The sequence below is a fragment of the Podarcis cretensis genome (assembly GCF_951804945.1).
Source record: "Podarcis cretensis genome assembly, chromosome: 8".
In the NCBI taxonomy this organism is placed as follows: Eukaryota; Metazoa; Chordata; class Lepidosauria; order Squamata; family Lacertidae; genus Podarcis; species Podarcis cretensis.
In genome coordinates, this window is record NC_137177.1 from 21,000,822 (window position 1) to 21,023,051 (window position 22,230).

Sequence of the window (22,230 nt, forward strand, 5' to 3'; positions counted from 1 at the left end):
ATCTACACTCGCTTGCCCTGACACTTCCCTCTGGGAAAACCCAATTTTTACTGCAAATGTCAAATGGGTTTTCTCCTGGTTGATGTTTGCTCTAATTTAGCTCTAAAGAGCAGGTTTTCGTGGGGAAAGTGGAGAGGCAAAGGCAAAACTTAACAGACCCTCCAGGTGTCCTTATTTTCCAGGGACAGTCCCAGATTTACAGAAGCTGTCCCAGTTTCTGATTGATCCTGGAATGTCCTGCTTTTCCTTAGGACATCCCTATTTCCACCAGAGAAATGTTGGAGGGTTGTGAGTCAAGCTGAGAAACCACTCAGACCCATGCTTCCTTGGCATGAGACAAGCCCTTACGCAATCTTAAACCCACGGTTATTATTAATATGGGACGTCAGGGATGGAGAACCTGTTTCTCTCCAAATGTTTCTGGGCTCCAACTCCCATCCACTGCATTCTGCATGGGCCATGACCACTGAAGAGGATAGGAGTTTTATTCCACCATACTCTGGAGGGCCACAGGTTCCCCATCCCTGACACAAACACATAACGGGTGGTGTTTGCTGTGAGCCCTACTCAGAGTAGGCCCCTTCAAGTTAACAAACTTGACTAATTTAGGTAGGTTTGTTAATCTCAGCAGGTCTATTCTGAGTAGAACTTAGTTCTACTGCAACCCAGAATTCCTGTCCCGGTTTTCAGATGAATATTATTTCCCAAAGGAGTTCGTATCAATAAAACAAAGTTCCAGACGAGAGGCATCTCCCTGCCTTCAGGCTTACGGACTAAAAAAAGACAGCCAGGGCAGGAGAGCGGAGGGAACAGGGACATCCGTTTTGACAATGCCAGGACAAAGTCGTGAGTTATAAACAGACATGCACATCCAGCTGTGGCCAGGCTGGTTTCGTCTTGCTTGGGCAGGGGTTGTGCAACTAACCCAGGAGCCCTTAGTCCCTGGGAGGATGGCAGAGGCCAGAGTGTGCTTTCTTCCAGCTCTACAATCTGAGGGCTATCCATACAGATATATTTTAAAAGGAGATGCCATGTTGGCTTGCCAACATGCTTGCTTCAGAAGTACAGGGCAGTCGATTGCACGGTCAAGGGATGTAGCAGGTGGAGAAGAGAACCGTAGAATTGTAGAGTTGGAAGGGACCCTGAGCATTGTCTAGTCCAGTGTTTCCCAAACTTGGCCCTCCAGCTGTTTTGGGACTACAATTCCCATCATCCCTGACCACTGGTCTTGCTAGGGATGATGGGAGTTGTTGTCCCAGAACAACTGGAGACCCAAGTTTGGAAAACACTGATCTAGTGGAACCCCTTGCAATGTGGGAATATGCAGCTATCCCATACCGGGATTGAACCTGCAACCTTGTCATTATCAGCACCTGACTCTAACCAACTGAGCTATCCATCTGCAATAGCAGTGGAGGCTGGTCCATTAGGATAGATGAGGCCTTCTCCACCAAAGATCATCTGCCCTCAGCCAGATATCACCTCCCTGCCTTCTTACTTCTTACTTTACGTCACTTTCTCCAGCCTGAGGGCCTCCAGCTCCCATCAGCCTATGGTCAGGGATGAAGGGAGCTGTAGTCCAATGACATCTGGAAGGCAACAGGCCAGGGGAGGCTGTAAACAAGTTGGAGCGTATGTCCTATGGCAAGAATAGGCAGCCTATGTACCTCCAGAGGTTGCTGGATTTCTCCTCCATCAGCCCCAGCTAGCATGATCAATGATCAGGGATGATATGAGTTGTCATGGAACAACATCTAGAGAGCCACATGTTCCCCACATCTAGGAACATAGGAAGCGCAAGCGGCCTTATCCTGAGTCAGGCCATTGGTCCATCTAGCTCAGTACTGTCTACACCAGGGGGGCCCAAACATGCGTGAGGGCCGACCATTTTGCCTGACATTATTTGATTGTTCCCCCAAAGTTAACCTTTTTTTTTTAGGATTGAAGTCAATGCAGGGTCTCACAATCCTTACAAAATGGAATAGCGGAAACTAGGTTCATAGCAGAAACTAGGTTCACAGGCAGAACAGGGAGCCAAACGATGGGCTGCTGCAGAATTCCCCTCTCGCTTTGCCTTGCCTGCTTCGTCTGCATCACGCCTGCACACGGAGATCCTGAGCAGCACCGCCCAAGTGACCAAACACGCAGCACCACCGCCGGAGACACACCAATCTCAGCCCGCCCTGCCCACCTCTAACCTTCCTTGGTGGAGCATTGGCTCCAGGGGAGAGCGAGCAGAGCAGCAAGGCAGGCACTCGGGGGCCGCAACAGATTGATTTTTCCAAAGTGCCTGTGGGGCCAGTTTAAACCGGGCCCTGGGCCGCAAATGGCCCCTGAGCCAGACTTTGGACATTCCTGGTCTACACTGACTGGCAGTGGCATTCCAGGGTTTCATACTGGAGATATTTCCAACCCTATCTGGAGATCCCAGTGATTGAAGCTAGGACTTTCTACATACAAAGCAGATGCTCTACAACCGAGCTATGGTCCTTCCATGTTTTGCCCCATGTTGGGCACAAGGTTCCTGCATTTCAGGGGCTGGACTAGATCAGTGTTGGCCAAACTTGGCCCTCCAGCTATTTTTGGACTACAACTCCCATCATCCCTAGCTAACAGGACCAGTGATCAAGGGATGATGGGAATTGTAGTCCCAAAACAGCTGGAGGGCCAAGTTTGGCCATCACTAGACTAGATGATCCTCATGGTCCCTTCCAACTCTATGATTCCCCTACAATCTGCCCAAGGGTTTCCTGGATTTGATTTTCGTTTAGCCTGAAGCTACTGGGGACAGTGTGAGGGCACCAGGGCCTGGGAAGACGCACAGAGCAGATAGTGGTGGCTTGTATTAATGTGGCGCCGTCCCCAAACTTTGTGTGCATTTGTGGCAACAGAGGGGGTAAACAGATGTGCCTGGTGGATTTCCACAGGCCCTGTAATTCAGGGCAGAGGGGGAGGAGACCAAAGGAGTGGCCAGCTTTACAGAGACAAATGCACAAAATTAACATCTGTTGGCTTCTGGGAATGACCTAATTTCTGGCGGTTGAGCTGGTGCCAGGCAGCTATGGCAACATACTGCAGGGGTGTGCAAAGCTCAATGCCAGGCCTGTCAGCGTGAAGGGCTGGTAAAATGAGAGAGGTGTGTCCTTGTCACGACGATCTGTGCACGTTGGTAGCCTACGCTCACTCCCTTCATCAAAGTTAGTTCTGAGGAGCTTGGACGAGAGCCAATGGGTTTCCTTTGCTGTAAAAGCATCCTCCATACCAGGCATAGGCAAACTCGGCCCTCCAGATGTTTTGAGACTACAATTCCCATCATCCCTGACCACTGGTCCTGTTAGCTAGGGATGATGGGAGTTGTAGTCCCAAAACAGATGGAGGGTTGAGTTTGCCTATGCCTGCTCCATACTCTCCGCCAATAACTAGGGGGGGATGGGAAAGACCTATCACAACTTCACGACACATCAGCCTCTTCCCCCTCCCTGAGGAGTGGTTCATGTACCTTATTTAATTTATTTTAACTTGTTAAATTTGTTAGCCATCCCCACCCCCCCACCCCCCGCAGTGCAACCCAAAGAGACTTACAGCAACCAATAAATGGCATGCTTTAAAACCACCAGAAAACAAAACACAATGCTGTACAGTCATACCTTGGAACCCAAACGCCTTGCAAGTCAAACGTTTCGGCTCCTGAATGCTACAACCCTGGAATTGAGTGTTCTGGTTTGCGAACGTTCTTTGGAACCCGGAAGTCCGACGCGGCTTCCGATTGGCTGCAGGAGCTTCCTGCAGCCAATCAGAAGCCGCGCTTTGGTTTCTGAATGTTTTGGAAGTCGAACGGACTTCCGGAATGGATTCCATTCGACTTCCGAGGTACCACTTTAAATGCAAGAAAAACCTAAAATGCAGAAAACGTCATAAGGAATGGGCCGATCATAAAAATGTAGAACTGGAAAGGACCCCAAGGGTCATCTAGTCCAACCCTGCAATGCAGGAATCTCAGCTAAAGCATCCATGGCAGATGGCCATCCAACCTCTGCTTAAGATGTGGCCTGCAAGGCTGTAACTCAGTGGTAGAGCATCTCCTTTGCATGGAAAAAAATCCATCCACAGGGAAAGCTGAGAACACCCTCTGCCAGAAACCCTGGAGAGCTGCTGCCGGTCAGTGTAGACAGTACTGAACTAGATGGACCAGTGATCTGACTCCATTTAAGGCAGCTTCTTATCCGTGCTACTTGTGCTATTAACATGTTTTAATCTACATAGAGGGAAAGGCTGTGATGGGCGTCAGTCAGGCCCTGCATCCTGCAGTGGCCAGATTCCCTTCTCCCAAAGTAACACAGGCAGCTGCTTTCTACTGGTTCAGACCCCTGGCTTATCTAGCTCAGTTCTGTCTACACTGACCGGCAGCAGCTGTCTGGGATTTCAGGGATGGGAGATGCTGGGGACTGAAGCTGAGGCCTTCTGCATGCAGAGCAGATGCTCCCTTCCCCCTGAGCTCCAGCCCTCCCCTAAGCACAGGTGTGTGGAAAGTTACCAAGTTCCCGGCAGGCAGAAGCTGAGGTCTTTTGAGAGGGTGCCCGAGCAAGGGGCACACATGGGTCAGAAGTCCTGGCAGAGCTGCTGAGCATGAGGGGCACCCAGACCAGACAGCCTGGAGGTGGCTGGATGGCGGAACTGATGGGAATTGAATGAGGCTGTGATACAAAGCGCCTATTGTCCGCCTGCCGACTTGCGCACTCACAAGCTGCCAGCTCTGGCTGAATTCCCCCAAGCCCACCCCCCACTCGCAGGATGGCAAGATGGGATTTGTGACACACACACAACACACACACACGGACACGGCTTTCCCCTCTTTTTGCCCTGTGTTCTCCCTCCAGGCTCACTTCTAAAAAGCTTTCTTATTGAGCAAGAACCAATCGTTGGCTTTCGATCACCGCTGTTGAGCCAAAATCCCACCTCAGGGAGACCAAGCTGCCACCACAACCTCCTTTCTGCTTCCCATCATAGAGGAGAGCCAAGGCTCTCTGGAGCTGTAGGGGGTTGAGCACCTCTTTTGCACCCAAAAGGCCCCAGCTTCAATCTCTCCATTGCCAGGTAGGGCTGGGGGGAACCCTGGAGAGCCGCTACCAGCCAGTCAGGTGGACCACTGGTCAGAATAAGGTCACTTCCTGTATTTCTATCAACCCCAGTTAGCACATTTGGATGACCATTTGGCTGGATGACTTTCGGAAGTGATCCTGGGAGGATGACTCAGCCTGTTACCCCATTTGCTAGCAAATTCCCTCCGACAACAACCCCAATTCCTATTGGATCCTTGTGGAATGGCTCTGGAAAAGTTATATACAGTGGTACCTCGGGTTACAGGCGCTTCAGGTTACAGACACTTCAGGTTACAGACTCCGCTAACCCAGAAATGGTACCTCGGGTTAAGAACTTTGCTTCAGGATGAGAACAGAAATTGCGCGGCAGCAGCGGGAGGCCCCATTAGCTAAAGTGGCACCTCAGGTTACGAACAGTTTCAGGTTAAGAATGGATCTCTGGAATGAATTAAGTTATTAACCCGAGGTACCAGGTGGCGCTGTGGGTTAAAGCCTCAGCGCCTAGGGCTTGCCAATCGAAAGGTCGGCGGTTCGAATCCCTGCGGCGGGTTGCGCTCCCGCTGCTCGGTCCCAGCGCCTGCCAACCTAGCAGTTCGAAAGCACCTCCGGGTGCAAGTAGATAAATAGGGACCGCTTACCAGCGGGAAGGTAAACGGCGTTTCCGTGTGCGGCTCTGGCTCGCCAGAGCAGCGATGTCACGCTGGCCACGTGACCCGGAAGTGTCTCAGGACAGCGCTGGCCCCTGGCCTCTTAAGTGAGATGGGCGCACAACACCAGAGTCTGTCAAGACTGGCCCGTACGGGCAGGGGTACCTTTACCTTTACCTTTTTACCACTGTATACCCTCCAATCTTTCTCCGATGAAAATAGGGACGTCCTATTGCATGATGATAGTAAGAATAATTTTATTATTTATAGCTTGCCCATCTGACTGGGTTGCCCCAGCCACACTGAGTGGCTTCCAATATATATAAAACTATAATAAAACATGAAGCATTAAAAAACTTCCCTATACAGGGCTACCTTCAGATGTGTTCTAAAGGTTGTGTAGTTACTTATCTCCTTGGCTTAGGGGTTGCATAACTCCATACCCTCCAACATTTCTCCACTGAAAATGGGGACACACTAAGGAAAAGCGGGATATTCTAGGATAAATCTGAAACTGGGACGGCTTCTGTAAATTTAGAACTGTCCCTGGAAAATAGGGACACTCTAGAGTCTGGTCATTGACACCTATTGTCTGCTCCCCACCTCTTCTCTCGTCCTTGAGTTTTTATGCCACCCAATTAAAAGCACTGGGGTTCTTTTAACCAACAGATGAAGCAACTTTCCATTTTATTTTTCATTGCCACTCAGTCTCAAACACCTTTTCCAAATCTCTGCCACAGCAATGCCTCTTAATGCATAGTCTGCTCTGCCAGTTGCTATCGGCTAGCCGAGCATCACAAAAACATCCCAAACCCAAAGCCCAACACCAGCCAATTTTTTTGTCTGTTTGTGGGGGGAACGGGACGCCCTCTGTTCTGTGTTCTGCACTCTGCGGTTGGGGGGAGAAGGTGGATTCACTGCTAGCTTTAGAGCCGAGGGGCCAGGAAGTCCGCTGTGGGGCACAGCTGGGCCTTCCACACGAGGTTCATGCTACCCAGGTTTGTATCCAGCTTGGCGCTGCCACGCTCTCCTGCCTACTCTAATTGGCTCCCGGAGGTGAATTTGTTCCTGGACCCGGTGGTTTTCCGGCTTCTGTTCTTCTGGGCAAACTTTTTTGCTGGGGAGGAGGAGCCGCACACCTCCCTGGTGATCCTGCCCTATTTCTGTGGGGGTGGACAAGGAGCTTGGCAAGAGCTATTTGTGCTATCTGGGCGGCTTTCATCTCCCTTCCCCCTGCAGCTCTGGCACAATGGACCGCCGATTTCACGCCTATTAGCAGGCAGGAATGCAGCGGTTCGCCTCTGCCTCTGTGTAGCTTCAAAAAGGATTTGCCGTGAAGCGTGGAAATACAACGCAGAGGCGGCCCTGGGCCCGAGGCGGGGAGGGTGCAGTGGGAGGAGGACGAACGTAGCCAACAAGTGGGGAGAGGGGGGGGTGGAATATGCAGGGCAGTGTTTTCTAAGTGGAACACGGGAGTCGCACCTCCCGGCAGGCCCCGGTGATTGCAACCAAACGAAGAGCCATGGATCCGGGGCAGGACACATGCCTTGCTTGCAGAAGGTCCCAGATTCAATCCCCTGCATCTTTAGGCAGGGTTTGAAAAAAACAAAAAACTATGGAGTACTTCTGCCAGTCCCTGTAGCCCAAAGGCAAGGCAACTTTTTCAGAGCCTAAGACTCATATTCCCTTCTACAGTGGTACGCTTCAGGTTACATACGCTTCGGGTTACAGACTCTGCTAACCTAGAAATAGTACCTCGGGTTAATAACTTTGCTTCAGGATGAGAACAAAAATCGTGCTCCGGCAGCGCGGCGGCAGCAGGAGGCCCCGTTAGCTTAAGTGGTGCTTCAGGTTAAGAACAGTTTCAGGTTAAGAACGGACCTCTGGAACGAATTAGGTTCTTAACCAGAGGTACCACTGTATTATGCCACCTCCTAATGGGACCATGAGTAGTCTCCACTCAACAGTCCTGCATTCACACCCTACATTTAAAGTAGTACCGTAGCACTTTAAACAGTCACAGCTTCCCCCCCAAAGAATTCTGAGAAGTGTAGTTTGTTAACAGGTGCTGCGTGTGGTTAGGAGACAACCTCCCTATTCCCCTCCCAGAGCTACAGTTCCTCCTGCCCGTGAGTAGGCTTGTCAGCTTTTGACCCCCCTCTGTGTCCTTTAACAGCCATTTGATTGGCAGCAATTAAGCCAGTGATTGAGCTTTATCTCCAGTCTATGAAATTCCTTTAGAGCTGATGACTCTATGGCCCATCCAGTACAAAAAGTTGGCAACCCTCTATTCTCATTCCCTCTCTATCTCATCACTTGCATTACAAGTACAACAGTTCTGACAAAGAGTTGTATTGAATGCTAGTTCTGCTCAAAGTAGACTGATTTGAATTAATGAACAAGACTTAAGATGGAGTCATGATTTTCAGAAGTGTATCTGAAGAAGTGTGCATGCACACGAAAGCTCATACCAAGAACTAACTTAGTTGGTCTTTAAGGTGCTACTGGAAGGAATTTTTTTTATTTTGTTTTGACTATGGCAGACCAACACGGCTACCTATCTGTAACTGAATCATGATTTTCAGTGGGTCTACTCTGAGTAAGACTTGGTTGGCTACAACCCCATATCTGGTTTAGGGGATCCTGCAAAGCATCCCTAGGTGTATTTGCCAGATGAAGTGTCCTTGTTTGTGGGTGCTATGCTGCTCTCTCTGACCCAGGGGCAGCAGAATTGTGATATCGGGTGAATAACCTGCCACTCTTAAATGTTGTTGAACTACAACTCCCATCATCCCTGATCATTGGCTATCCTGGCTGCAGCTCATGGGAGTTGGCTCAACAACATCAGGAGAGTCAGATGTTCCCCATCCATGATGTAAGCTGTTTCAGGACTGGCAAAAAGTGGGGGGGGGGGCGGCATAAGAAGAAATGTTAGCTAGAGATGCTGACAAAGTTCTTAAGTTCAAGAAGCAACTCTAAGGACTTGTAAAAACCTACCTTAAATGAGAGCTGAGCTTGTAAAGTCCCCTTCTCTGTTCTTCTTGGGCTCAGATTAAAATCTAAACCAAAGAAGAATTCATGGCTTCCCCTGGCCCATCCCTGCTAAGTTTTCCTTCCCCCAAAGCTACCCATAAAGGTAAAGGGACCCCTGACCATTAGGTCCAGTCGTGGCTGACTCTGGGGTTGCGGCGCTCATCTCGCTTTATTGCCCGAGGGAGCCGGCATACAGCTTCCGGGTCATGTGGCCAGCATGACTAAGCCACTTCTGGCGAACCAGAGCAGCGCACGGAAACACCGTTTACCTTCCCGCCAGAGCGGTACCTATTTATCTACTTGCACTTTGACGTACTTTTGAACTGCTAGGCTGGCAGGAGCTGGGACCGAGCAGCGGGAGCTCACCCCGTCACGGGGATTCAAACCACCAACCTTCTGATCAGCAAGTCCTTGGCTCTGTGGTTTAACCCACAGCACCACCCGCGTCCACCCACTCTAAAATACATTCCCTGACGCTGTGGCAGCAGCAGTGAAGGTGTGCTGGGGGGGGGGGTAAAAGAAGGGAGGTGTGTTTTGGGTGTTGGTGAGGGGCTGGCCAGCTGGCTTTTGAGGGAGGGTATTTTTTCTGAACTCTCAGATTTGCTTGGGGAAATTACCTGAGTGTTTCTGATTGTCACCTCCCCCAGGAAAAAAAAATTTTTGGATAGTTTCCAGGTAAATGTAAGGCAGGTTTTTGGAGAGTTCACCCATTTCTAATCTTGGCTGCAGTGGTATCTTTTTGTGTATGGAGACGGCTCTCATAACAAAGGGACGTCTCCTAGCCAGATGACAGCCGTTTCTGTCTCTCCTCGCAGTCTATTCCTGCGGTGTTGACAACTTCTAATGGTAAAGCATTCTTTGCCTTGGTCTCTCCCTTCCAGAGCTGATAACAGAACCCAGGCATCCTAACGCTTGATCTTTTCCCGCACCCCCTACCTCAGGGACACAGGAAAAACAATTCTACTTACAAAGTGCAGTTATGAAGTACAATCCGGAAACTGCAGCTAGTGCAGAATGCTGCAGCACAGTTGCTGACAAGAGTGAGGCCTTGTCAGCATATAAGACCTGAGCTCAGAGAGCTGCACTGGTTGCTGATGTTGCAAGGTGTTAATGTTAGCATATACAGACCTTAAAAACATGGGACCAGTTTACCTACGAAATCACCTTACCCAACATGTGCCCACTCGACTGCTTCGATCAGTTGAATTGGCACTATTACAGGTGCGACTCAATACCCATTTATGAGAATTCGATCGTTTAGTGTGGCAGCAGCTGAACTTTGGAACTCCCTGCCACTTGAAATCAAGCAAGCGCCGTCATTGTACTCTTTCCATCACCTGCTGAAAACATTCTTGTTTGGGCAAGCCTACCCAGGTGCTTAGAAAGTTGAAGTGATTTGAACCTGTTTTAGTATTTTAACTTTCATACGTGGTTGTGCATTTCTCTCGAATTTACTGTTTTATCTCTTTGTAAACCGCCTTGAGGTTTCTCACAGTCAAGTGGGGTATACCTTTTTGTGAAATAAATAAATAAGCACGTGTCTCACAAAGTCACATGGTGAACTCCTGGTTTAAGACGGAGCACAGATCAGACAAATCATAGTGTTTACATCTTAAAAGTTTCTAGATATCATGGTTCCTGGAATAAACAATCCCTGTTTAAAATGTGTAATGAGTGTAAAACCATGTCCCCGTAACCCTGTTCCATGCAGGGAACCTAAGAGTGGGCGGTTGCTATGGGCTGTTTTTGGATGTGAAGTTATGGGATGTTTTCAATTTACATATTGGTGAACTTTGCAATCCCTTTGGTTCTGATGTACGCCGGTTAATTGTGGATTTGTTTATTTTTAGCGTTAGGTTGTAGCGGTGGTATTAGACTCTTTATTAGGTGTTATCGCGCTTCTGTATTTAGACTGTTTGTTTTGGTCCTGAACATCTTTGCGCACAGATGTTTTTTGTGGGAATTGTGATATATATATATATATAAATAAATTGGCTATGAGCAGGCTATGAGTAGACCAGGCGCCCCCTCTCAGTGGGTGACAGTGAAGGCCTATGAGTAGATGAGGGCCAGGAATGAACTATGAGTAGACCAGGCTCCCACTCCTTGTGGGTGGCAGGGACATTGGCAAAGGGGGCAGGGCTGGCACACTCATCCCCACCTCCACTTCAACGTGATGGGAATTGTGTGACTAACGGGATGCCCAAAGAGGACTATAGCTTTGTAGCTCTTTACCACCACCACCCTCCATCCCAAACCTACGCACAATTTTGAACTCTGTCTTAGCAACATGGGGAGCTGCCTAAATGAGACCAACAGCCCATCTAGCTCAATATTGTCTGCACAGACTGGCAACGGCTTTCAGGCTGTCCCCCAACCCTACCTGCCGATGCTGGGGATTGAACCTGGAACCTCCAGCATACCTAGAATCAAAAAATCATGGAACTGTAGAGTTGGAAGGGACCGTGAGAGTCATCTAGTCCAACCCCCGCAATGCAGAAAAATGCAGCTGTCCCTTACGGAGATCAAACCTGCAACCTTGGCATTATCAGCAGCACCCTCTAACCAACTGAGCTATCCAGGCTGGTAATGCTACAGCAAAGCAGATGCTCTATCCCTGAGCTATGGCCCTGCCGGCTAGCCCCATGCTCTCACAACTATCCCAAAAGAAAGAAATGGTGTCACGTCCTTTAAAGGTGATCGGGTTGCTTGGAAGTCTCCAGTCTTGGGCCCTGGAGAGTTAGTGGCTCATTCTGGCTCAAGGAAGGGAATCTCCCTATTCACCAACCATGAATGTTCTTCCCTGCCTGGCACTGCACTCCGGTTTCTGCAGCTTCCCCTCTCGCCAGCCCCTTTGCCTGCTATTTACAAACGGCATCTGCCGGCACCCCAACAGCCATGGGGAGCATGGCAAAAAGGAAAGGCGTTTGCCAGAACTGGAGTCCAGCAGTGGTGCCGCCCCCCCCCCCCCAACCAGCAAAAGGGCACGAAGTGAAGTGATGGTTTCGGGAGGGTGGTAAGGTCAGGAGGAGAGCTCATCCACCCTGCCGTTCAGATGGAGTCACACTGCCCTACATGAGGCTCCCTTGCAATGGTGCAATACTTTCGAATGTCACCAGATGGGAGCCCATATGGAGTCCCCCTTGTGGGATTGTGGCAGGAGTGTCCCCTGCAGCTGTGTGTGTGTGTTTTCAGGAAGCATGTGTGTGTGTGTGTGTGAGAGAGAGAGAGAGAGAGAGAGAGAGAGAGAGAGAGAAGGAGGGAGGTGAATGAATGAATTTGCCAGGCTATTAAACAGTGTCGGCTCCAGATATTTGGGCAGTCTCATTGGGCAAGATGACCTCATCAGGGTCCCTGAATGTGCCCATCACCTCGCTGCTCTCCCCACTGCCCGCTCACTCACTAATAATAATAATAATAATTTATACCTTGCCCATCTGGCTGGGCTTCCCCAGCCACTCTGGGTGGCTTCCAACAAAATATCAAAATACAGTAATGCATCAAACATTTAAAGCTTCTCTAAACAGGGCTGCCTTCAGATGTCTCCCTCTGGATCCGAACTGCACCCAAAGGAGAAGGCAAGGCAAGCTGCTTGCACCCTTGGGGTTTGTATCCAGTTCCACGCAGAGTACACCCATTGAAATGAACAGACTTTTGTTAGTCAAGTCCATTGATTTCAAGGGATCTGCTCAGAGTAGGATTGGCTTTGGATCCAACCCTCGCATACCCTACAACATTTCTCCGATGAAAATAGGGACATCCTCTTTCATTATTCTTATTCTTATTCTTATTATTTTATTAATACCCCAACCATTTGACTGGGTTGCCCCAGCCGCTCTGGGTGGCTTCCAACATATATAAAAACATAATAAAACATTAAACATTAAAAAACCTCCCTCTGCAGGGCTTCCTTCAGATGTCTTCTAATAGTTATCTCCTTCCTCGGGGGTCACATAATTCCATACCACTGAAAATAGAGATGTCCTAGGGAAAAGTGGGACATTCCAGGAGTTTTTCCAGACCAAGGGCCATATTCTTCTCTTAGCAACCTTCCAAGGGCCACATGCCAGTGGTGGGCAGGGCCAGAGGCAAAAGGGAGAGCAGCAACAGATGCTAATTTTACCTTTCAGCATGTGGCTAATTCCCCCACATACATGTACCTCTCTTCCTCTGGGACACATTTCAGCCAGGAAAAAACACTCAAGTAACATGCAATGCACAGCCAATGAAGGGTTCAGCCTGGGGAGATTTATGAGGGCCAGGGAGAGAGACCTGGAGGGCCACATTCAGCCCCCCTGAGCCTGAGGTTCTCCACCTCTCGGGGGCATGTTCTCACTTTTTTATTATTTATTAATTACCCCCACTTTTTATTATTTCCCTGGTGGCCCCATCCAATCCAGAGGAGGTGTGAGAAGTGAGTTGCGATGGAAGAAGAGAATGTGCCCCATTTGTGCCTGGGGAGGGCCCAGGAGGGAACACGCACAAACACACCCCGTAAAAATAGGTCTGGTCCTTTCACCGTTTCATCGCTTTAAGAACTGTTTTGTAAGTGAGGTGTTGGAGATCAAAAAGTGTTCTCCCTTGGGTGGTGAGTGCGATGAAACAGAGCCGTACAGAGGGCCCTTCTCTTCCTTGCTGTAAACACACACCCACACACCAACACACACACAATTTTAGAAAATGGTTGGGCAGTCGGCGCTCAGGCTGGTACCAGGCTTGGTGGCCCTGTTCCAGCCGGCATCAGATCCCCTATTCCCCTGGGGTGGTTGGACCAGCCTGCCTTTCTGACTCTCTCCCAGCCCTTTGTCTCTGGCTCCATCTCCATGTCTCAGCCCTCTTGACCCTCTTGAGAGGATTATCGTGCTATTCAGACCCTCGTTTAGTGGGTAAACTTTTAAACAATAGGACAAAGGCCTGGCGTTATTGGATTGCAGTTAAGCAGGCTTTAGTGAGGAGATAAGAGTCTCAAGATGGAGGGATCTGTGTGCCAATAAAGGCTCTTTCAACCTCGGAGATCTTAACTGTCTCCCAGTGGCCGAAAGGGTGGAAGGCGCGGGGGGGGGGGGCAAAAGCTGGGTGCTGGAACAACTAGATATGCTTCAGCAGGGAGTGTGTGTATGCAAACCATCAACATTTATTTTATTTCTTTATTTAAAAGCATTCAGAAACACATTAAACAGGGTCCGATCTTATGGGTTCAAGAAAACCCGAGCAGAAAGTCCCATCTTTATCATATGTTTGAAGCAGCGGGCAGATGCTGCTTCATGTATAGAAGGGGAAATACTATTGCAGGTCACCCCAATCTCCAAGCATTGCAAGATTCCAGGGGTTCCAGGCAGACTTACCCAAGGTCTGTGTTTCCTTTTGGAAAATGAGGTACGGCAGAGACTGCAGTGTGTTCGTGATATATGGTTTATTTATACTTATATACAACCTGAGCCGACGGTGGAGGAGTTCCCAGCATTACACTCCCAAGAGGATTGTTTCCTCCGTAGGCACAACTTAGGATCCAAATAATAATAATAATAATAATAAATTTTATTTATATCCCGCCCTCCCCAGCCGAAGCCGGGCTCAGGGCGGCTAACAACAGTAAAACAGTGTGACATACAGTGTGACAAAACAGTGAGATGGACATCAGCCGTCATGCCCTGGCTCCATTCTGCTTCCCTGTTGCATAACTGCTCCCCAAGCTCCTAATTCACATCGCTTTAGCTGTGGCATGAAAGCCGCCACTCACTTTACCGTCTCGCATAGTTCCCTTTGAAGCTTTGTGTTGTCCTAATGGCCCATCCCCAGGCTATCACCTCACACAGAACGCCAGCCTGGCATAATTAGCCCTTGACACATGCTGATTCCAAGGGACTAGCATCATCTAGCACACAGCTATATCCATATGGGTCTGGTCTAGTGCGCATGAGTCTAATACTCAGGGTCTAGCTATTTCCTGGTTTTCACACTCCAAGCATTGGTTAAATTCTAACGGCTATTAGGGAAGTTTTTAATGGTTGATGTTGTTGCTTTTGTATTATTGTTATTGGTGTTCTGTTGGGAGCTGCCCAGAGTGGCTTCGGAAACCCAGCCAGATGGGCAGGGTATAAATAAATTATTATTATTATTATTATTATTATTATTATTATTATTATTAGACCCAGGAATTTAGGGTGTCTAGCAGGCACCAACTCACAACAATACATTTCCATTAAATCTATTTATTTACTTTTATATCTCACCTTTCCACCCCTCCCCATCTTATGGGTTCCCCCACAACACACCCATTTTATTCCCATAGCAGCCCTGTCAGGTAGACCAGGTGGAACAAGAATGGTTGGTCCAAGATTATCTAAGTGCCTGTGCGTTTGAACCTGAGTCTCCACACAGTCCTAATCTGACACTCACGCCACAGTAAGAAGGAAGAAGAATGAAAAGGCTGTTTCTGCAGTCTCAAAACCCAAATTTTAAGGCTGATTCACACATCCCTATGTGTCGCTCATTTATTACCCTGAACAGCTTTAGGGCCTTTCCAATCCCTCATATCCCAGCCTGATCACTGAGACCATCCATAGAAGCAAGGCTGGTTTCCCCCTGAGTTAGTGAGGCTCATTTGACATTGGCACAAAACTGAGCCTTTCAAGTCACAGTCCCCAGTCCTGTGGAAGCTTCTTCCAATAGAGATTCAGGAGACGTCTTCCAGATTAACCTTTAAACGCTTGCTGAAAACGTCTCTGTGCTACCAGGCTTATGCAGATAATAAAGACAAAATATTATCTGCAGTAGTTAGCTGGTGGTCTGCTAACTACATAATTTTATGCTTTTCTGAAGTTCATCACCATATGTGTGTGTGAGCGTATTTGCTTTGTGTGGTTTTTAAGTGAAACTGCAGTATACATGTAATTCTTACAAATGGGTGAATGTGTTGAATGTTATCTCTAGCAATACAGTGGTATCTCGGGTTACAGATGCTTCACGTTACAGACGCTTCAGGTTACAGACTCCGATAACCCAGAAGTAGTACCTCGGGTTAAGCACTTTGCTTCAGGATGAGAACAGAAATCATGTGGCTGTGGCGCGGCGGCAGCAGGAGGCCCCATTAGCTAAAGTGGTACCTCAGGTTAAGAACAGTTTCAGGTTAAGAACGGTCCTTGGAGATTGCAGAGTATGGAGAAACTAAAAGATAAAGTGTGAGATTGGTTACATTACGCTCAGATTAAAGAGGCTTTTAAATTGGATAAAAAGTTAGGATTCCAGGTGGAAAAATGGAAATTGGAAACAGAACTGTTAGAACCTAAGACTAAATTACTTTCAAGAATGTATAACTTGCTGCTGAGGTGGAATACACAGGATGAAACGGTTAAATCAGCTATGATAAAGTGGGCACAGGACACTGGGTATAATATCATGTTTGCTGACTGGGAAAAGTTATGGACCACCGGTACGAAGTTTACGGCATGTAATGCCTTGAAAGACAATATTATGAAAATGATATATAGGTGGTACATGACCCCAGTCAAGCTGGCAAAAATATATCATCTGTCCGATAATAAATGTTGGAAATGTAAGGAAACTGAAGGAACATTCTTTCACCTCTGGTGGACTTGCCGTAAGGTGAAGGCCTTCTGGGAAATGATATATAATGAGTTGAAAAAGGTATTTAAGGTATTTATCCCAAGAAACCAGAGGCCTTCCTTCTGGGCATTGTGGGCCAGAGGGTGTTAAAGAATGATCGAACATTATTTATGTATGCAACAACAGCAGCAAGGATACTCGTCGCTAAATATTGGAAAACTCAAGATTTGCCCACGCTGGAAGAATGGCAGATGCAACTGATGGACTATATGGAGCTTGCAGAAATGACCGGCAGAATCCGAGACCTGGGAGAGGAAGCCGTGGAAGAGGATTGGAAGAAATTTAAGGACTATCTACAAAAACATTGTAAACTATATGAGTGCTAAGAAGGATGAGAGATTTGAAACTAACAGGGCCCATTAAGTTAGTTGGTAGTATTATGAGAATGAGTGAATTTTATGAGAAAAATAAATTTTGAATAAACATTGTGCTTAAAATTAGATATTTAAGACCTAGATAAAAATTTTCAAAATTAGGGACAAAACATTGGAAATGTGTTTAATAAGAATTGAAATAAGGTGATAAGTTGCTGGCTAAAGCATTATAAATTTGGAACGCAGGAGCGTGAGATGTGAGGAAGTCCAAAGGATGAAGAAAAGATGGGTACTGCAAGATGTTAAATTTTATGCTTGTTCTTTCTTATGTTTACTTTCTGCTTATTCTGTCTTTTCTCTATTGTATCAACAAAACTCTTAATAAAAATTATTATAAAAAAAAGAAGAACGGTCCTCTGGAACGAATTAAGTTCTTAACCCGAGGTAGCACTGTAGTAAGGATCTGTTTTATAGTGTGTGGACCACACCAGGATGTTGCAGCCATTGGAACATAAGAAGCTGCCCTATGCAGAGTCAGGCCATGGGCTCACCTTGCTCAGTAATTGCCCACACTTGATGCAGGAAGTCCGTTGCCACAGCATCCCTGACCGCTCAGCCTCTGCTTAAAAACCTCTTGCCCACTACCTCCTGAAGCAGGCTGTTCCAAGGTCCCACAATTGTCCCCTGAGCAAACTCTTCTCTCTCTCTCTCTCTCTCTATCTATCTATCTATCTGAGGACAGCAATGTCCCTTGAAAGAACCCCAGCTTGAAATGCATTTTCTACAGACAAGCAAGTGTTAGATTTTTCTCATTAGTCCCCCGACTAATGAATGATCAGTCCTCCCGACTCCTGGATAGGTCTGATCTCAGGGTTGCACAAGTTCACTCTGCAGTAAGCAAGCGAGCTTTATATGGATCAGCAGTCTCTGGGGAAACTTCTCTAAAATATCTATTTAAGCATCTCTTGTTTCTTTAATGGTCAATTGAGCAGGAAACCACGAGCTATTCAACGGAGCATGACATCCTCAGCAAGCAAACCTAGCAAATCCCCTTTGGGGATCTTTACACACAGAGAGTTGTGAAAAAGGATACCTCCCCCCAATACATAAGTGGGATAACATAGGAACAATAAGCAGAGGCCCTGCTGCACTGGACCAAAGGATCAGACCATCATCTAGTCTTGCCTCTTTTTCTCGCTATTTTCATATGCCTATGGGAAAATGAGGGCAATAGCTCTGGAGGTAAAGCGTAGAAATCTTTGTCCTCTGTGCATTTGTATAATCCCCTTTTATTATTTACTTGTTGCAACGTTTCCATCCTGTCTTTCCTCAAAGGAATTCAAGGCAGCATGCCTGGTTTTTCTGCTCTCTGTTGTGATCTTCACGACTACCTTGTGAGGTAGGATAACCGGGGAAACTTGCCCCTGTGCACACACTGCACCTTTGAAGCCCATTTGAAGCCCATTATTTCCCTCAAAGAATTCTGGGCACCGCAGTTTGTTGCTGGGAACCGTAACTCTGTGAGGGGCATACGCCAATGCCCAGATTTCTTTAAGAGAAAGGAAGTGCCTTGACAGTAAAGGCCTCAGGTGTACGCAGCCTTAGAGCGGACCAAGTGAGCTTTATGGCCGAGTGGGGATTTGAACCCTGTTCTCGCCCATGTCCTAGCCTAGCACTTCCACCAATTCCCCATGTTGGTTCTATCTAAAAGCCACTTAGTATCCTCCACCGCAGCTGAAGGTAACTTCAGGGTGGCATGGGAGGTGGTGTGGCACACCTTGAATTATCCACAAACATCTTCCTGCCCGCTGCTCTCCTGCCATCCACAATCTGCCCGGTGGTGGTTCCAGCAAGACATGATACCATTCACCTCTTTACCCTGGCCGTTGAAAACCAGAGAATTGATTTTGGCATCTGCCCAGCAATGTGTTGCATGGATTATTGATTTTGGAGTTATGGACAGGTTGGTGTTACTTTTACTGTTTTAACTGCATTTTTATATGCTGTGATCCTCCCTGAGACCTTCTGGCGAAGCAGGGGTGGCTGGTACCCAAGAAGGACTGGGAGTGCGCAAGGCAGGGAGGTCATCAGTAGGGGGAGCTAGAGCAACTAATTCTAGGTTTGGCCTCCTCCCTGCTGAGTTCCACTTGAGCCATTCTAAGGAGGAGGAATCATAGGCTTGTGGAGTTGGAGCAGATCACAAGGATCATCCAGTCCAATTCCCTGTAATGAAGGAATCCTGCCAACAGCCGCCCCAAGGTGGCTAACCCTGGCTTAAGTCACCTCATTGACTCCAAAGGAAAAAAAGTTCCAACTTAGTCTGGATCCAACCAAAGAAGAAAGAAGTCATCTACCCACCAAGATCAAAATTGAAAGAGTAGTCCAAACTGAAGAGAGATAAATAATCCCTTACATTGGGTCCACTATACACACACACACACACACACACACATACACACATCTTTGTAACAGTTCAAACCGCGATAGGAAACGGGTCTCAGTCCCTGGCATCTCCAGGTTGAGCTGCGAATATGCCTTGCCTGAAACCTTGGAGAGCTACATCAGTCAGTGTAGACAATGCTGAGCTAGATAGACCAATGGGATAGCTCAGTCGGTAAAGCATGAGTCTCTTAATCTCAGGGTTGTGAGTTCAAGCCCCAGGCTGGGCAAAAGTATCCTGCATTGGAGGGGGTTGGACTAGATGACCCTCGTGGTCCCTTCCAGCTCTACAATTCCATTTCTCTATATAGCTGGTTGCTAATTAACACAGAAAAAAGCTCTGCAAGTGATCCAGTTTTCACATCACAGACACATGGGTGACCTCCAGAATGCTAGAATTTTGCAGAGGAGATTGAAGCGCATTCTGGAAATCTTGGTTTCCCGGATTAAAGTGCTCTGTTGCCCTACTGCAACAAATCCACTATTATTTTTAATTTTTTTTAAAAAAAAAACTTTTTGCAGTTAGGAAAGTGTTGGGGAAATGCCCTGGGGAGGGTGGAATGTGCATATGATGAACACTGTACCAGCAAATCAGGATGAAAGCTCATTGTCGTACAACTTCCCTGCCAATGGATTGGAACGAATGCGCGATAAAAAGACTATGCACCGCCTACCCTTTGCATAAGCTTTCTGCAAGCAAATGAGGGGGAAAGGTGAGTCTTCAGGTCCCTGGGAGGAGCCCATGGTCTCTGGGGCAGTAGCATGGATCTGTTCCACTGTCTGCGCGAAGGCAGGGAGTGGAGATCATCCACGGCTGCCTAGGCACATGTACAATCCTTGAAATCCATTTGCGTAATAGCCCCTGATAAGACATGACACTCTGGCTGCATGAACATGTTCAGGATTTTAAAGGACATGCACAGGTGGAAAAACAGTCCTTGGTCCTATGCAAAGCTGCTTTGGGAATTTTATTGAAGCACGGAGTATAAATTCCTCAGATAAACAAAATAGCAAAATAAATGCAAGGGGACTGTTTCGTTTCTTTGTTTAAACAGTTTATATACCAGTTGGAAGGGTAAGGATTGTACACTGGCAGACAAAGGTTGGGGCAGGGGGCGGTCCACCCAAGATGCCATCTGGGGGGTGACATCACAGCCACGCCCCCTGGGATGCATGCCAGCCATGCCCCCAGATGTACACCACTTCCGGTGCTGGACCAGGTAGCTTCACCACTGGAATTGTATCCATGAATGGATCCAAGTTAGTCATGTCCATTATATTCAGTGGGTTTACTCTTAAGTATGATTAAGGTTAAGTAGAACCCCAAGCACACATCTGACAATGTGTATGCGCTATGCCTTTAAAGCACCATTCTTTCCCTCAAAGAATTCTGGGCACTGTAGTTTGTTAACGGTTTCTGGAAATTGTTGCTCTATGAAGGGTAAACTACAGTGCCCAGAATTCTCTGAGGGAAACAATGTGATCCAAATGTGCCTTAAAGGTATAGTGTCTACACAGCCTCATAACATAATAAATAAAGATTCAGTGGGGGGGGGACCCCACCCTTTAAAAACCCTACATTACAGATCATTATAGTTAACTGCTGAACAGGATGTCAGAATAAACCATTGCACATGAAGAACTACAAGCAATACAACGGAAATTCCACATTTTCAAGCAACAGCTAAACAAAATATCCTCCTAATACATTCATTACAAATGAAAAACAACTGCAAAGCAGGCAATAAAGAAAAACCTACATTGTTTTATTGGGATTGACAGTATAATGGGATATACTGATTTATTCCCGCATAACCTGGGCGTTTCCTGCATTCTTATTGACCCCCAGATCCTTCCTCCACCCAAAACAAATATAGGACCCCAGAGGGTGCAGTAATTTACTTGCTTGCGCACGTGTGTGTGTGTCCGCACACACACACACACACACACACACACACACCATCTCTAAAGTTTCTTTTAATGCATTTGCCTAGAGCCAGGGGAAGGGAGAGCAAAAGAAAGCTGTTTGACGGTGGGAACACAGAGTGGAAACAGAGGCTTCCTTGGCTGAAGGGCATGTGCAGAGCACACCAAACCAGCACCTCAGCAGTCTGTGGCGTGGAGATAAGGCAGTGCCAGGGACCCGGGGGCTCCTGCGGCGCCTCAAAAAATTGAAACTCTCCTCTATCAGCTTTCCCTCCCTGCTCTCCTGCTTCGCAAACCCCCCTCTCACTCCTCCCAGGTCTCCTCAGTGCGTTTGTGGCTTTTGCTGCTTCTCCCACAAAAGGAAAGAGACGGAAGAATTTACCAACAGGAGGAGGAATATTACTGGGACATGCACTCACCTCAGCTGGGGTACAGGTTTTTCCCCAGGGAGGAGGGTAAACAGGCACAGATCTCCCACATGACTAGTAGGGATGTGCAATTCTGTCGATTTCAGCTTCTCTCCATTTCCCCTTCTTCCGTTCTCTGCCTTTCCACATCTGTGTGTGTGTGTGTGTGTGTGTGTGTGTGTGTGTGTGTGTGTTGGGGTGAATTTCACCTAAAATGCACAATTTCATGTACGATTTTGCCTGATGTACACACGTTTGCAAAGCAATCTCCCCAACCCAGACACATCTCCCCACTCCTGTGTGCCCTTGTAAGCACACACTACCCTCCTACATGTGTTTCTGCAGACGTTTCTGGGCTGGGAGAACTGCGCCGCAAGATTCAGAGGAGCTCAGGTCTCAATGGAAGGCTGTGTTTTGGCTCACGTGTTGTTTCAGAAAGCGCAAGCATGGGAGGTTCATCTTTGAACACAAACTGAACTCTGAATCTCTCCCTAATTGCTTGACCTTAACCACCTTGGTCCTGTTGTTCTTTCTTCCTCAGGGTTGGCGGCCTATTTCTTCCAACAGCCCATGGACCAGGTGATTGTGTCTGGACAGTCCGTGACGCTGGCTTGCGTGGTGATGGGCTACCGAGGCATGGTGCAGTGGACCAAGGACGGGCTGGCCTTGGGGGGAGAAAGGGACCTGCCAGGTACGCTCGCCGTGGTACTGGGAGGGAAGCGGGTACAGTAGCGATTAG

General features: G+C 47.7%; 1 protein-coding gene across 3 annotated transcripts in view; it reads left to right on the top strand.

Annotated features, from left to right (window-relative positions):
* Positions 1–22,230, top strand: part of KIRREL2 (kirre like nephrin family adhesion molecule 2) — a 61,945-nt gene that overhangs the window by 17,098 nt on the left and 22,617 nt on the right. For all 3 annotated transcript variants that reach the window (XM_079986004.1, XM_079986003.1, XM_079986002.1), the window contains exon 2: positions 22,033–22,182. In XM_079986004.1, coding sequence (XP_079842130.1) covers positions 22,033–22,182 — 150 coding nt within the window. The remainder of the gene's footprint in view (positions 1–22,032; positions 22,183–22,230) is intronic.